The 17,642-nt window shown below is 43.0% G+C and overlaps 3 protein-coding genes across 3 annotated transcripts; 1 reads left to right on the plus strand and 2 right to left on the minus strand.

Annotated features, from left to right (window-relative positions):
- Positions 1-350: 350 nt before the first annotated feature.
- On the plus strand, positions 351-2,599 carry B0H18DRAFT_955035 (uncharacterized protein; the record flags this gene model as incomplete). Its single annotated transcript, XM_048042317.1, has 12 exons — positions 351-366; positions 567-617; positions 670-767; positions 824-912; positions 981-1,052; positions 1,139-1,271; positions 1,326-1,582; positions 1,631-1,684; positions 1,759-1,910; positions 1,951-2,308; positions 2,333-2,372; positions 2,450-2,599. The coding sequence occupies 12 exons, from the start codon at positions 351-353 to the stop codon at positions 2,597-2,599; spliced, it is 1,470 nt and encodes a 489-aa protein (XP_047893123.1).
- Positions 2,600-6,751: 4,152 nt separating this feature from the next.
- Positions 6,752-7,599, minus strand: B0H18DRAFT_1119347 (uncharacterized protein; the record flags this gene model as incomplete). The annotated part of the gene is made up of 6 exons (XM_048033931.1): positions 6,752-6,763; positions 6,827-7,059; positions 7,108-7,234; positions 7,294-7,421; positions 7,469-7,545; positions 7,595-7,599. The coding sequence occupies 6 exons, from the start codon at positions 7,597-7,599 to the stop codon at positions 6,752-6,754; spliced, it is 582 nt and encodes a 193-aa protein (XP_047893124.1).
- A 1,194-nt stretch (positions 7,600-8,793) lies between these two features.
- On the minus strand, positions 8,794-10,458 carry B0H18DRAFT_955037 (uncharacterized protein; the record flags this gene model as incomplete). Its single annotated transcript, XM_048042318.1, has 10 exons — positions 8,794-8,880; positions 9,009-9,059; positions 9,086-9,190; positions 9,237-9,264; positions 9,483-9,573; positions 9,621-9,795; positions 9,912-9,931; positions 10,058-10,134; positions 10,257-10,279; positions 10,363-10,458. 10 exons carry the CDS (start codon positions 10,456-10,458, stop codon positions 8,794-8,796), a joined length of 753 nt encoding a protein of 250 aa, XP_047893125.1.
- Between the last annotated feature and the right edge of the window lie 7,184 nt (positions 10,459-17,642).

Genomic DNA, 17,642 nt, shown 5'->3' on the forward strand with positions numbered 1-17,642 from the left:
TGTTCAATGGAGAGCAGGAATAATTAAAAATAAGAGTTTTGTGATCAACAACACTGATCTTTTGTACCCAGCATGACCCCTTGATGGTAGTCAGATATAGAAGTATGATACCCATGTTGCATGATGCATCTATAGCTTTTGGTGAGCACAATGACTGCTCATATGTGATCCATTAGAACTTCAATGTTTCCTGGGGAGTTATGTGATTTATCTGAGCATGCAAGGAGGTAATTTAGCCTCAGAATGAACATATTGTACATATTGGACCACTGTTTCAGTATCATATGACCCCATGTCACAGAGGATGTGACTTGCCAGTAACAGTTTGCAGTGCTAACTGATCATAACAAATGTTAACTATACATGGTAAGCCCCTGCAAATGACTGTACCTGTGGGAAAAAACTGCCGCATCAGGCACCACTGGAAGCATTTCAGGCCTGTCCATCATAACAATGATACCTTCATACCTGAGGGATCATAACCTAATGCCACTGAACAGGGTAGGTATCAAAAACATATGTGTATTGTAATATGCAACACTGGCATCTAATAATCAGTATAACAGAGGCAGAGATCATGCAGATTGTTGTAGGCAAGTCTGACTCTGCTGAGGCAGGTAAGCGTGACTATGTGTATATGATCCGCCAACCCGCCTCACTACACGCTAGCCATCAATGAGCCTGACAACAAAGACAAGTACCTCAAGTTTATTCAGAAGGCCTTTGGAGACAAGTACCAAGATCTCCCACACGTCTCTGGGGAGATTGTAAGTGTTTCTGTGTCTTTCATATTCCAGTGGCAGTGACTGACCTCTGCATGCAGCATGCTCAGAAGATTGCTAGTTTCACACTGGACAATTGGAAGGTGTTGCAGCAGTGGCTCGTGGATCATGACACTCTGAATCAATTCCAGTGAGTATATATCCTTGTCTATGTGGAGATCCTATTGACTTTAGCAATCACATATTTTGTTATGGCAGCAAGCACAAGACATCAACAATGATGGGCCCCACCCACATGATTGCTGCAGAGAGGAAGTCCTACACTGACAGGTGGATACATTGCCTCCTGGTGTCTTGAAGACTGTGCTGGATCTCTCAGACAAACATGTGGAGTATGCATCAATTGATGGAACAAGTGATACAAAGAAGATTGTGGATCTGGTCAAGGCATGCTCAGTTGGCAAGAAGGTGTACATCACCCAGGTGAACAAACCATCCAAGTTGCAGGGGCTCTATGACAGCAAGGGAAAGGACAGTGTGCTTCCTAAGGTATGTTTGAACTGCCCATTGTGATTTGACATGTTTGCTCATACTATTGAACAGCTTGTGGAACTGGGGGATGGACTAGTGAAAAATAGTGAGGTTCCGCACACCAGTAGCAGTGGGAAAGTGTTCCCCCCCTTTGTAGCCCTCACATGCTTCAATATCAACAAGCTGATCCCCATTGACTCTGGCACAAAGACGAAGTTAAAATGGGTGCTGCCAGGCACACATCACTATACTGATGCAAACCTCCACATCAGCAGGGAGCAGTACCCCACCATGGTTGGAGACCAACAATGGATCGATCTCGGACACAGGTCCATGGGTCACAGAGCATGACACCGTATTCTTTGGTGCTGCTCAAGTTTGGTGATTCTATATCCCATACTCGGAGCTAGCAATGTTCAAGCTTGGCGTGAGTAAGTGGTGGCCCATAGAGGTGTGGGTTGCCAAGGGCTTTACAATCATAAGCAACTGTCTTCTGCTAAGCAAGAATCTATGTACTGACTGTTGGTGACAAGCCTATTCTTGATGTGTACGAAGGGCAGGTCAAGAACCAGGTCAATGACTTCTTGAAGAAGGTCAAGGATGGCTACAAAGTGAAGCTATCCATGCGTGTTGACCCTACCAGACAACAAGGAGAAGGTGGTGGCTGCACCCACATGAATTTATGATACTGCAATAGACAAACAAGTTGAGGAGTTGAAAGCTTACAATGAACTCCTGCTCCATCCAAAAGATGAAGACTTATGCACAGAAGAAGATGTATGCTTTGAATCCCATATCAGTCAATTCCTCAAGGCAATCAGGTTGGGTGCAAGAGGCACCACCACCGAACACCTGGTTGACAATTTGTTGGCTCAACACCAAGCAGGAGGTGGTGTCCAAGGAGGCTATCATGAACCCCTCCCCCTCTTCCAGGAGATGGATGTTGTCAATGAGCAATGGGATGACATTGCCCAGCTGGCATGCAAGCACAAGCATCTTGGCACTGAGGATGAGCTGGAAGATGCTTGCTGCAATGGTCCAAATATCCCTTGCCAGTGAGCTTATACACTCAATGACAGTGAGAAGACATCACACGTTGTCACACCCCGTCTTACTGTTGTACATCTCACTGTCATGTGTCCTGTGTCTTGGATGCTGCATCCTTCTATCATACAGTCATCTTGTTGTATGATCAGGCCATACAGCCACAAGAACTTGATGTGGGGGATGAATTTGACCTCAGGCTCATCAAGCAAATCACTCTGAAACTCCTACCACTACATGAAAACTGCTCAGGATGTGGTGTGGTCATGATCAATGACAGCTTGAAGATGGGAATGTGGTGAAGGGGAAGGGGAAGATAAATCACATGGTCCTGCTGAGTGTTACAAGTCGCCATCTAACGTACATTTCATTTTGTTTTACTTTGTATCCTTAACCACCTTGCGTGCACAAGGACCAGTTATGTACTTTACCGCACCCGGACTATCATGTGATAGCTGACTCTTGCTGACTCATTTCTTTGTCATGTTCATCACTCCCTTCGTCAGCGATGACACATCCTGACTCATGCTTACTATACGTTCATATTCAGACTCGCCCACTTGTATATATACCTGTACAGTAGAGGTTGGACTCTTCAGTTTGACCTGGTTAGCAATCGACGCTAGCTTTCTCATACCGCTACCGCTTCGGAACTTGACTAGGACGAAGGGACTTGTGTCCTTCCTAGGTCTAAGATACAGAACTCTTCTCGAAGTTAGTAGCCTTGTCAAGCTTGTGGCTTGTAGTGTTCCACTCGCCCAGCTTCGCGTAACACTGAGTAGAGGCCAGGACACATTCCTATGTCTTGCATTTGAGGTTGAATATATCAAATGCCTGGGACAGTACCTAGGGACAGATTGCTCCACCAGCAGAGGCCATAGAAGACCTGGGCAGTGATCGGCTGCTGGAAATAGAGCCACAGCCTACCTGCCGCTACCTCAACAACCAGAGGCAGGGAGATAGGAGTTGTGGCCTCCTAGAATTTGTTGTGAGTTATGCAGACAGTGGTAGAGATATCAGACAGATCCTGATGTATACTATTCACCACTTGATAATCACCCTTTGTTCTTCATTCCCTTTGAGGCTAGGCAGCAATGAATACTATCCCTCAATGCCAACTGCTTTGCCTCCTGTGGCTGCACTTGGCAAACTGTCATGGTGCAATCTGACATAAGATGTGCTGGACACTACAACCAATGAATTAACAGCCATTTTAGAACAAGGAACTATTAGTACTCACATAATCAAAAACTTTCCCAAAGGATGAGCAGCATAGTGTCAAAATCATGCAGTTCCAATACATTGTACACACCTTTATCAGACACAGACCATAGCACTATACACTATCATACTGCCAGTGTATAATAATGCAGGGTGGGCAGTGTCTTGCACCCCTGCTGGGCAGGAAAGACCTGCATGGTCATTGGCTGGCAGAGGTTGAACGTGGGGAGCTGGCACTCAGGTAGATGGCAGTCATCACCCACCTCTGCAATTAGAGGCAGTGGGATGGGCAGTTTCCACTCCTAGATTGCATAGTACATGAAGTTAGCTTGCAAAACAGGTGAGATGCAAAGTAGCCTGGTAATTCATTTGGTTGTTTCAATATGAGGATCATAGTCTGCAACCATGAGCTAATTGCATATCCATATGAGACTCTCTGTTAAGAGGAAAGACATCATGGATCTGTTTTTTACATGGTAGATTGCCAAGTTAATTACCAATATTACCAGAATACTGATGAGCAGTATTACTGGTTTGTATTGATAGTAGTAACAAACAGCAAATAACTTGGAAATGTTGCAAGGGGAGCTCAGTGTAAGGAGAGCATCTAGGATTCAAGGAAAGGGAATCTGGGGGAGGGTTGACTACAGTAACAACTACTCAGTTGGGACTTGCTGCTGGTGCTGTTGTACAAGTACTTATGCAGAACTGGCCCTTGATCAGAGAAAACTTCTCATATAGAAGGATGTCTTTCAACAGATTGTTAACTGTACTTCTCCAAGTAAATCTGACTTTTTTCTCTGAATTTCCTGCTATTTATCCAGGACTGCAGAGGCTATCCATGGCCAACTTCCCAAATGGGCAGGGGACTGACCATATATGGTAGGTTTGTATGTTTAATTTCCTCCACTTCACAGAGCCTCTCATACATGTGGAACTGTACAGTACAAGCATCATATACACAACAAGATTTGCCTATATCCCCCATTTGCCAAGGTCAGTACTCTGTGAAAAACAACAAGAACACCTGATCTGGGCACCCCTGTCAGTACCCAAGGGGCATCCCACGGAGAAGTAATATTTTGGTATTTTTCCGCATTCAATGGGGCTCTCAGTTAGTGCTGCTTGAAACCATCAAAAAACTGGGCATGAAGAGCTGAGACTGAAAGATTACTTTGAAAGGGAATATTTGTCAGCATTCCAGCCAATGAGAGTGCTCCGGAAATTCTTTTGAGTGACCAGAGTCATATTCCAGTCTGTCGATGACTCCGCTTCGGCAACGGGCGCTTAACTTAGCGCTTAGTAAGCGATGTAAGAGCGAATTGTTACTGCACCCAAATGGTCTTGTTTAGACCCAGAAAAAAGCGGAAAGATTGGAGAATATTGGGGATGGCCCAGGCAATATGATTGAAGTGGCCTATGGCATGAGGTTGATATCAGATAAGATAGCATTCTCAATAACCTGGTAAGATGGTTGCTGTGGCCCCAGTGAGCTTATTCATATAGCTTGCTACACCGCTCTAGGAACTACTCATGTAGTGGACATCCCCATAAGATGATAGTGTAAGTACAGATGCATGTATGTATACCCTGTATGTGTCTATGTGCAAGAGAAAGCCAGTGGCTGCACAATTGCCATATGGAGTATGTGACCTTCCCAAAAGAAGAATCCAACACAAACTGGGTGGGCTGAGGAAAATACAGAAAATGTGTGAAATATATAGACACATCAAAGACAAGTGTATGACTGCTTTCAGCTGCAATGGTCACCATTACATTGTATACAAGGGCCATAACATGGCAAAAGATGCTCAGATTACCCATTATAGTCCTTATTACCTGTATTATAGAAGCTACTGAGTAGTCCACAGTATCTAAACCACACACATACATTACAGTGTACACATCAACCATATTTGAGTCATAAACAAGCACTTTGAATCTGCAGAGGCACTTGTGCATTTTTTTGTTTTGCATTTCCTGGGTTAGCCAGCCACTGTATGCACTCAATAGAATTTTTCTATACTCTTTGAATGAAGGGCTATCAGGTGAGCATACTATGTATACTATGATCTTTTACTAGCTGAGACTATATAGGCCCTACAGTGTGTGAGCGCTTGCAGCATTGAGCCACTGAGCTGGCAGTCACATGATATGTTTACCACTTTCCTTATTGGGGGAACTGCTAAGGCATTTCATGGGCCTCATATCCAAAACAGAGTGCTTAGCCACTGCATTTGTTTGTATCTGTTGGCCCAAGTTGTGTTGCCTGGGAGTCTGATTATTCAGACTCAGATACTAACAGTTACTTATCTCTGCTTATTGGGGTGGCTGCAAGTCATGTGCACTGTGGGAACAAACTGTGATTCCAGAGGAATCACTAAGGTGTTTCATGGTGGTCCATCATAAGAATGATACCTTCGTACCTCAGGGATTGTAACCCATATAACACTGGCTTCATGAGAAGGAGCATGAGCAACTCTTGATGTCTCAAAAAATAGCATTTCAAGAATGAGACACAGTACATATATATTACATGTATGCTGTTCAATGATTCACCATATGCCAGTTGCTTGAACTGATGTAATCAAGCACTCCAAATATTCCATTAATTCTACAGTATTTACTAGGCCCACAATGCATTGCGCAGTGAGATTGCCAATTGGGAGGGCACCTTTGTGTAGGCTCAGAGAATAATATTGGACATTGTGTGTGAGCGCAAGCATAGCAGCTAGTAATTCACTCCCTAAGGTACATACAGGCAGTGTGTCGATACTCTACATGTATGTATTGAGGTTTGATCTCAGATGGAAACATCTGAGATGGGCTTGTGCTTGCCCAAGCTCCAACAAACAACTCAAACACACCAGAAAATCAGTGAAGTACTAATGAGTCACATATAAGTGGTCATTGTGCTCACCCAAAGCTCTGGCAGCACTTTGCAACATAAGTACCATACTTTTGTATGAGACTACAGCTTATTCATATGAGGTGCAAGGCTTATGCAGACTGCCTGCTGCTATGACAGAAAAAACAGTGGTACTGATGATCAAATTCTTCACATAGAGGTTCTTGCTCTCCATTAAATATTTATAACAATGCCTGTGACAGATCCCTCAGGTCATGAATCAGGAAATCTTGGCAGTAACATGAATTTGATAATCTGTGGATGTCCTCAGCTGTTCAAATTCTTTTCCAGTACCAACACAGACAGTGTTGCATTGCAAGCTACTTCACAGAAACATCTACAAGCAGTAGTCACAGCAAGGACTAGGTGGTGGTGCTTCTATGTACTAGTCAAAACACACCTGCATAGCATCCTTAACCTTGTCCTTGCTGATGCCACTGTCTGTTTCTCCCTGCCTGAGTGCATCAGCAAACAGTTCTTTCTTCCAGTTCATCTTGGAAAACAGGTTCAATGACGAGAGAAACCTCTCCTGAGAAAATCCAAGAAGGGCCTTGCTGCTCCAGAGTGGAGCAGAGGCAGCATGGTTTCTCTCGATTGGAAGGCCAATCAGCTTGGAGACCTCAACCCCATACACTATTGTGATTAAGGTGAGATGTTTTTCACACTCTGCTGCCTGTTCACTGTCAATGAGACCCAGGCAGTCAAGGTGGAACCACTGGGCACACTGTGGACACCAGCACAGGATATGCTGTTCAGGTGCAGAGCCATGGAGATGTTTGCACCCATCCCAGATGCAGATCTGATCCCCCTGTCAAGGTGATTTGATATGTGCTGTGCTAAACACTATGTAGAGGAGCACTCACATACCAAGGTGTTCACAGAAACAGGTCGCCTGATTACAAATTTGATGGAGATGCCATGCCAATACCAGACATCCTTGTGCATGTATTGGGTGCTTGGAAGCAGGGGGGAAAGGGTGATGATCAGTAGGTGGGCTATACACATGCTCAGAATGGCACATGCATAGATTCTGTGCACCTACTCTCAAGAACATCAGCCTGCTGGACATCATAGTGATCTGAATATACTAGCTTGTGATCACCCATGATGTGTGAAAGGCTAACAATGTCGTGAGCATGCTAAGCTGTGCCCATAGCAATACACCCACCACATGAGGCTGTCAGTCCTTCTGTCCACCATAACATCCCCAATATCAGCCCACATGTACATCCATCTCAGCCACACATAGAAGATGCAACACCCATTCTGCATAGTGCCATGAAGTCCTGCAATGGTTGCAAACCAGTAGATCATATTCTCTGCTCCAGTGTGAAAGGTCTCCTGAGCAACAGTCTTAGGCATTAAAGGAAGAACAATCACATGATTGTTGACTTGAAAGAGGGTCTTCTCTTTTGTCTCCATGTTGGACACTGGGTGGGAACATCAGAAATGGGTAGCAGATGAAACCTTATTCACACACATTCCACAGTGTCCACACTCTCCAGAGTGTTGTACGTTTCTTGGTTCATGCAGCTGTACTGACAGCATGACCACCCAGGTATAATTGAAGGGAGTCAAGGAAGCTAATTGGATTCATCATGCTATCTGTGAGCAGGTTGTCTGGTGGCATCAAATCAGAGAACAAAAGGTCACACATGACTGAAGTAGGTGATCCAGTGAGGCCCTAAGCTTTGAAGTGGCATGCCCTGCTGCACAGCAGAGGCTAGAGATAGGGATTGCCTGTGATCCACTTGCCACACTGCTCATGGTAGCAGTTTGTCCATCCATTGACCAGGAAAATTGGGTTTTGCTCAGAAACACAAGAGCAGTGAGGTGAACCAGGCTATGAGCAGTTTTCATGTGGTTGTTAAGACCTGGGGCTATGTCTGTAGTACATACGAATTTACTTATTACTTATGATTATGTACCCTTGATAAAGGCTGTATGCCTTTGGCAATTATAAATCAGATAGAAAGATAAGAGGACATTACTTCATTACAGCGGATTAGTAACAAAGTGTTTACCAATAGTTAAGAGAGTTGTAACTATTATTGCTGACAACAGTGAAGAGTGCAGAAGACAATTATTAGGTTCAAGAGTCTTTCTTGTTCTAAGTCCAACTCAAAGAGCAACTGAGTGCACTTAAGCTGAATCCATATGTGGAGCTATACCAAGTATAGGATTGGAGAGACCATTGAGTATTGCAGTAATCTACTCATTGTGACTTTGGTACCACATCAGGGATGGTTTGGGGACAAGTTTGTCCAGCCATCCTCCAATTCGAGTACAAATGTCCCCAGTATGGTAACTTCAAACCTCAAACCATCTAATACAACACAATCACTCCCTTTCTATTTCATATATCAGCTAAAGTCCCCCCTCAACATGTACAAGCAAGAATACTATGGTTGGCTGGTAACTTATGAGGACATGCTGTTGCACGTCGCTTGGTTCCTGCATAATGGACAGAGTGAAACTGCAGCATCCACATTCTTCCTTCTGTCACTGCAAATCACATTCCTCTTTCTTTGATGCAGTGACAATAGACATGGAGCATTTGTTCAAGACACCAATGCACACACCCCAGAGGACCTCACATTTAAACCCCTCAAGGATTCTGCCTTGGCAAATCTCTGGAATATCATCCATGCTGACTGACCATGACACCAACAACTGCAACAATGACAATGGTGATGATGGCAACTCTGCTGGTGGCAATGTCTGAGACAACTCTGCCAACTGCAACACTGTTCTGCAAAACTTTCTGAAGGAAGACCATAACATCCTGCAGCTCACATTTGGTAACCTACATGTTTCAGCTTGTAGAGATTACGATCCCTGAGGTACAAAGGAATCATTCTTATGACTGGAGGGAATGTAACACTTAGCATGGAGCCCAATGTGGCAGGTTTTTCACACAATGTATGTGACTGCACTGCATTTGTTTGGGTGTGTTGGTGCAAGCCGCGTTGTCTGGGAGTCTGAAACTTGAAACTCAGCTAATGATAGCATAGTAAGTGTTACTGATCTCAGACTATCTGGGGCTCAAAGCTGACAATTCCCCATGGACTTGGGGCCTACTGTAACATCTAGCTTGGAGCCCAATATGGAAAGTGACAAACATGGCATGTGACCTAACCAGCAGCACTGTGCTCCAATATAATCAATCACTTTTTGCAACAGTAAGCACTCACAAATAGATATGGCAAGTATATAGTCAACTTGTAGCCCTTGTTTCATAGAGTCTACAGTAATTTTGTTGGGCCCCAATAGTGGCTGGTTAGGCCAGAAAATGCAAAATGCAAAAAACACAAGTGACTTTGCAGAATTTGAACTGCTCATTTTCACCCTAGATATGGAGCACATGATCTATACAGTATAGCCATGTGTGTCAGACATCATGAAAATGCTTTATGGGGCCACAACAGAGCTCAAAATGGGCAAGTACAGCTAATTTGATGCTTGTACATGGTATTATAGCTTACCTTCCATATATGGTAACATGCTGTAAACATCACAGACCTCATCAACATGCCATAGTACTCTATGAATATCTTCTGATTTATCTGCAATTTATGAACCACCAGACATTCACTTCAGTGAGAATTACTGGATTGGGAAGGTTACTCACCATTTAGGGCAATGTGAGCTTTTGTGATGCTTCTTGTGCAAAAGCACTCCCACAACTTGCCTGGAATGTGTATTTTCCTGGATAACATCAGTGACAGATCACTGAGTATGTATACATATCTCTATTGCACCAAAAAAGGCACAATGGCCACTGTGTCTAGCCAGTCACATGATCCATGACGTGGGGTCGCAGCACTCACAGCGGTGTTTTATCGCTGCAGTGCTGCGATCGCACATCATTGATCATGTGACTTCGAAAAAGCGGTCAAAAATGCGCAGAATATTCATTCCGAGGACAAAACCTACTGTTTTGGGCCCAGAAAAATTGTGTGAATTCCCAATAAATTGGAAGGCCTCAGTGCAGCCATCCTGAAGTACTTTCAGGTCATATGAAGTCAACATCATCTAAATTACAGGTGCCACAAGGCTGCCAGACAGCTTTCAAGATACAGTACCACATTGGGTACTGAGCTGTGATATCTTGGAGTGATTTGCCTGAGGTGAGAGCACAATGTTTGATGTTTGAGGATTCAGACAGTGTGATACTGAGGTATCCAGTATATATGTGGCTTGGTGATTTAGAGTATGCAGTTAACAATGTCACTAGACACTAGTGCATTGCATGGGTATGGGTATGGGTAGCCAAAATCTGACCCATGTACCCATGCAACCCATGGACTTCTGTGGTAATAATTCAGTGGTAAAATTTGGCAACTGTTGATTAGATAGTCTGTGCTATGTTTCTCTCACAGTTCAACAGCTATATGGTGATCCTGAAGCTTGCTTCAAAGTACTTTGCAATAGCAGTATGGGAAAGTTGACAAGTGTTCCCTTTCTGTAATGTCAGCCTTCAAGATACAGTTGGTACTTGCTAGAATTGCATTATATATTTGAGTCCATTTTCAAACATTCAATAATGTTCAACTTATGATTATGAGGATGATTCAGCAAGGCCAACCTGCAGGAATATAAGGAGTGTCAACTTGCTCATGGACGACACACTTTTGCTCAACAAACCATCTATCTTGACCCACAACTAACAACTACAGTACTCTGTACATTGTAGTTAGACCAATGCACTGTTCTTTCTAACCTAACTCTCTCCTTGTTCATCTCATCTACCTATCTAGCTCTCCTGACCCAAGCAATACCCTGAGTGACTGGAACCAACTTTGTGCAAGACCTGCCTATGCCACATCCTGTCTTCTTATAAGTAACCAGAAGACAGATTTTGTCATTTATTGTTATGCTCCAACCAATGATACACAGACTACTGAGGTTGTCCTATTGACAACAACAAGTGCATTACAGTGTATGTACCATTATGCTCAATTCAATGCAGTGCCATGTGCTTGGTAGCCCAGTGCAGCTGAGATACTATACTGGCACAAAATATTATCATACTGAATCTTACCATGCAATTGTCCATGCTGGACAGCCAGTAATACTGTATACTTAATTCCTTGCTAGGTACATGTTACAGGGCCACTCTAGAATTTTGAAAAATCAGTATGAATACTGTGTCATGGACCCCTTGAGGTGAGCCTAGACCTGCAGTTCCAGCACTACATTTAGCATAGATGCCTTGTTAGTTAATTTTCTAAATCCAGGATTTCAGCAGAGTGACCAGTGGCCACAGTTACATGCAGGTGGCAGGCCATTGAATACAGTAGGTCTACGATCATGCTTTCTATAAGACATCATGCTCCTTATTGTGTCACTTATCACCTGGCAATGTATTAACTAGGCTTGAATGAAAGTAATTGCATAATGGGCTGGTCACATTCATCCCCTGGCCCCACTTATCATATATTAGTGGAAGCCTGTGACATAAGACAGGATTCAGTGATGATGATCAAGAAATAAATTCAAATAGTTTTAATATGATCCTCTTCTCAGGGGCTAGTCTGACAGACATTATCATATTCATGACACAATGCAACATCTTGTCTGTGTTTCAGTTCAATTTTTGTATACCCTGAGATACATTTGTTCTGCTCAATGTTGACCCATTGTAATCCCACTACATTTGGGTGATCCAATATGATGGGCTTTAGAGGGTTCTGCCCATGGTATCACTATACATTTTGTGTTGTGATGTGTAAGACTTATTTGTGTATACAGCCTTGCTATTCCCCAAATGTTGTGGTTGTCCCACCTGAATATCCATATATGTTGGAAATATAGGTACAGTAACTGCCCTCATGTAAGTGACTCCCATCTAATCAATGTGTCCTGGCTTGCAAAAGTGGAAGCTTCAACAATGTTGTGATTGACCATGCAATCAGTGAAACTCACCTGGCCAGCATGATACCAACAAACACATCCCATATCATGCAAAATTATGAGTACCATGAACTGCACATAGATCTACCCATGATAGTACCCATACCCAAGGGTACCCATGATACCCATGCAAAACCCATACCCATGGCATGGGTATGCAACCCATGTGGGTATGGGTATGTGTATGCCCTCAGACACCCATGGGTACACCCACGCTATGCACTACTAGTAGACACAGCCATGTGTGCTCTGATATATATTCACAATCACAACACAGTGGCTCTACTATTTTCCCCAGCAACTGCCTTATGTAGTACCCTGAACCAGTTAGGAATGTATACTGTTCTAAATGTCCTTTGATACAAGCACAGAGCAGACAAACACAATGATGGAGAAAATCACAAATGCCTATAGCTATGGAAAGATGCAAATATGACAATTGCTTGAACTAATGCAATCATGCACTCTGAATATTCCATCATTCTTACAGTGTTTACTTGGCCCACAAAGCATTGCCCAGTGTGAGATTGCCAATTGGGAGGGCACCTGCCATATGTAGTAATCCTGATTCAAGTTGTGTGATAGCTCCTGCTTCACTGGCACAGACCCTCTCATAATTTCCCTAGCCTTCATAGTTCCTTATGCATACAAAGCATGAACATGTGCAGGATATTCATTCTGAGGCCACATAACCTCCTTGTGTAGGCTCAGAAAAGCCCCATACACCCCAGAAAATCAGTGAAGTACTATATATGTGGTAATTGTGCTCACCCAAACCTCTGGCGGCACTTTGCAACATAAGTACCATACTCTTGTATGGGACCACAGTTCATTCATGTGAATGGGTGCAAAACCTATGCAGACTGCCTGCTGCTGTGCAATAGAAAGTTGATGATAAAATTCTTATTTACAGGGTCTTGCTCTCCATTGAATATCCATAACAATCCCTGTGACATATCACTCAGGTCATGAATTATGAAGATTTGACAGTAACATGGCTTTGATAATCTGTGGATGCCCTCATTGGTTAGCAATGTGAACTCCTCAGTATGAACTACGAGGCAACAACATCAGGTGCCCACCTAATGCATTTAGCTGGAATGTTGTTACCTGTATCTGTATTGACAGTAACATGCTATGGAATGATGTCAGGTTATGAGATGAGGAGAGGAATGCAGATGAGCACAATATACTGTATCTATAAGGTTGCAGCTACACATGACACATGTGACTTACTGTTTTTCCACAGCATGAGCTGCAGTTTATGAAAAGGCATCATGAGTGTAAAAAACTCAGCATAGTTGGCCTAGACTGACTCTTACATTGGGAGGTCTAAGCCCATGTAGTATCAAATTTGTAGGGAAGTATATGACCTACTCAGTTCAAATGATACAAACAATTCTGATCATTGTCATTATTGACTTAATAAACAGTCCCTATACAAATTCCATGATCCAAAAGTCTCCCAATAGTAAAGGGGTATTATTGTTCAGTGTTTTGAGACAGTATATAATGTCCCAAACATGGTGGAACAGGGCAGCTCAACTACAGTTGGGCAAGAACAAGTCTGCAACTACACATATGATTGGGCTGTGTGGCAATATTGTCAGAGCTATCTATGATCAGTAAAACTTTCTGATGAAGAAATATGCACATTATGGATTCTCTAGGATACTCATTATCCAGGATTCAATGCTCTTGTTTCTTGTGTCACTGCAATGGGGATGGTGAGCTGAGCACCATGACAATCATGATACTCCCTATAAATTCAATCTGGCTGGTGCAAGATTATTTTTATTGTCAGAGTTTGATCATTGCTTGTTCTGGTAAATCTTGGAAGGCAGGTAGTTTCTCAGATGAGCATATGTCAATATATTTAATTAAGCCAGGTTCAAGGAGTGGATTAATGAGTTTCTTAGAAGACCAAAGACACAACTGGGATCATACTGCCATACATGGCCCACTCCCCAGCAAGTGCACTACTGGAGGTGCCAGGGTTCCTCGTGACACTTGTATCTGATGTTGTAAACTGCTGTCCTCTGCTGTCCTAGCTCAGGCATCCTTGTGGGCTCTCACTCATCAAACCTCCCAAGTCCTCATTGTGTACGTCAGGATTGTTTGGCCAATGCTTACCACACTTCCAAAGCACAGGGGTTTTCCCTGCAAGGTCCTTCAGACATGTTTATTACTTACTGACTGTCCAACAAGGGCCTTGCACACACATCTTGGACCACTCCTGACCTGAATGTGACACTGAGCAGTCTTGCTTGATTCAGGTGCCAAGTTCAAACCATCTGGCCATGATCTTAGCCAGAACTACCTACAGGAATCTTCCATCTTCAACTCAATGGTTGGTCATACAAAGTAGACAGCAGCAATAAACCATGGAACTAATCAGGCCACCCAACAAGCTGGGTTCAACATGTCCTTTGTCATACGCAAGCAACACTTGGTTATATATATTGCAGGTTTAACACAGACTTCTACTGAGAATAAATGATTGCTCACTGTTTTTCAGGTTTTGCACAGCTTCGTGTGTGTTGCTGATTTGCCTGCTGAGCTGCAGGACATGTTTCCACAATCATCTAAGGCAGAGCTAGAGTGGAGGCAGTGGATGGCCTTGGACTGCACGCACATACTGGTTACACTGAATATCTTGATTGGTGCATCCATTCATACAAGACAATCAAGACAGTGTGAGTTGTTGATTGACACCATGATAGAAGTAAGCAAGCTGACAACAGATTGTTGCAGTCAAACTTGGGTGTTCAAGGAAATAGCAGCAATAGCACTATGGGGTGATACAAAGCCACAGTCAAACACAAGACTGCCAATCAGTGGATTTGTGGTCAATCATATTGATTGCACTCTGTCACTAGTATGGCTTCACAGCACCTGGCATCAATTGGCCTGCATCTCTGACTGATTATTGCACTGAAAGTGTGGGAGCTAGGCTACTGCCAGAAGTTGTATTCATATGATCCCTGAGGTACAAAGGAATCATTCTTTATGACTGGAGGGAATGTAACACATGTCCAGTCTTCATTGGCCGCCCTATTGAAATCCAATGACTTGTGTTGACGAGGAAATCCTCAACAAAGACTCAACAAAGTTGACACCCCCCAACAGAGTGTTCTCATACTTGGTGTCATGGCTGAGACTGTGTCTACAAATAACTCTACTCAGTCCCAATTCATGTCTTTCTTGCACACACTTCAACATCTTGAATCTGTATCCTCCTTTCAACATTTGACTTTACGATCTCTGAGGTACGAAGGTATCATTCTTATGATGGACCACCATGAAACACCTTAGTGATTCCTCTGGAATCACAGTTTGTTCCCACAGTGCACATGACTTGCAGCCACCCCAATAAGCAGAGATAAGTAACTGTTAGTATCTGAGTCTGAATAATCAGACTCCCAGGCAACACAACTTGGGCCAACAGATACAAACAAATGCAGTGGCTAAGCACTCTGTTTTGGATATGAGGCCCATGAAATGCCTTAGCAGTTCCCCCAATAAGGAAAGTGGTAAACATATCATGTGACTGCCAGCTCAGTGGCTCAATGCTGCAAGCGCTCACACACTGTAGGGCCTATATAGTCTCAGCTAGTAAAAGATCATAGTATACATAGTATGCTCACCTGATAGCCCTTCATTCAAAGAGTATAGAAAAATTCTATTGAGTGCATACAGTGGCTGGCTAACCCAGGAAATGCAAAACAAAAAATGCACAAGTGCCTCTGCAGATTCAAAGTGCTTGTTTATGACTCAAATATGGTTGATGTGTACACTGTAATGTATGTGTGTGGTTTAGATACTGTGGACTACTCAGTAGCTTCTATAATACAGGTAATAAGGATTATAATGGGTAATCTGAGCATCTTTTGCCATGTTATGGCCCTTGTATACAATGTAATGGTGACCATTGCAGCTGAAAGCAGTCATACACTTGTCTTTGATGTGTCTATATATTTCACACATTTTCTGTATTTTCCTCAGCCCACCCAGTTTGTGTTGGATTCTTCTTTTGGGAAGGTCACATACTCCATATGGCAATTGTGCAGCCACTGGCTTTCTCTTGCACATAGACACATACAGGGTATACATACATGCATCTGTACTTACACTATCATCTTATGGGGATGTCCACTACATGAGTTGGCAGTCACATGATATGTTTACCACTTTCCTTATTGGGGAACTGCTAAGGCATTTCATGGGCCTCATATCCAAAACAGAGTGCTTAGCCACTGCATTTGTTTGTATCTGTTGGTCCAAGTTGTGTTGCCTGGGAGTCTGATTATTCAGACTCAGATACTAACAGTTACTTATCTCTGCTTATTGGGGTGGCTGCAAGTCATGTGCACTGTGGGAACAAACTGTGATTCCAGAGGAATCACTAAGGTGTTTCATGGTGGTCCATCATAAGAATGATACCTTCGTACCTCAGGGATTGTAAAATAAAAGAGTTATTAAAAAGCGACAAGGTATCTACTCAGAGGAGGAAAGCTATATAGGAGGAATGGGAATAAAGTTCCTACTGTTGTCATATTTGGATCAGAGGCTAGAGCAGAGATCCTTATGGATGCTCATGAAGGTTTGGGACACAGAGTAGAATATGCAGTATTGAAGATGTCAAAAGAAAGATTGATTGGCCAGGAATGTGGAGAGATGTTAGGCATCATGTTGCATCATGCAATCAGTGCCAATTAAGAAGCACTACCAAAGTAGAGGTCCCTTTAAGAATATCAGCACCTCTCACCATCTTTCACAAGATATATTTGGACATTATGGAAATGCCATTGGCCAGGGATTCAGCCATATGATTGCAGCTCAAGATGATTTAACAGAGCTTCTGAAGGACGTGCACTGCAAAATAAAACAGCCAAAGCAGTTGCAAAGTTCTTCTTTGACTTGCTGGGGAGAGGGCCATAGCTGGCAGTACGATCCCTTTTGTGATACATGTCAGTTTGTGAACAAATCATTTTCACCACATCAGAAGTTAAGCTCAGCAAGACTGCTAGTATATTGCCTGCATAGAGTACTGACATATCTTCCGCATTTTGCACCATCCAGCTGCCATCTCATAGCATAAACATTTAGAGTAGCCTGCTAATTTATGATGTTGTTCTGATGTGAGGATCATAGTTTGCAATTATGAGCAACATGCCAATTGATAAGTATTTGCATTTCCATATGAGACTCTCCATTGAGAATACAGACATTATGGATCTGTTTCTTACTTGGTGAATAGCCAAGTTTCAACCAATATTATCAGAATACTAATGAACAGT

Source organism: Fomitopsis serialis, assembly GCF_022376445.1.
Source record: "Fomitopsis serialis strain Sig1Antser10 chromosome Unknown B0H18scaffold_35, whole genome shotgun sequence".
Lineage (NCBI taxonomy): Eukaryota > Fungi > Basidiomycota > Agaricomycetes > Polyporales > Fomitopsidaceae > Fomitopsis > Fomitopsis serialis.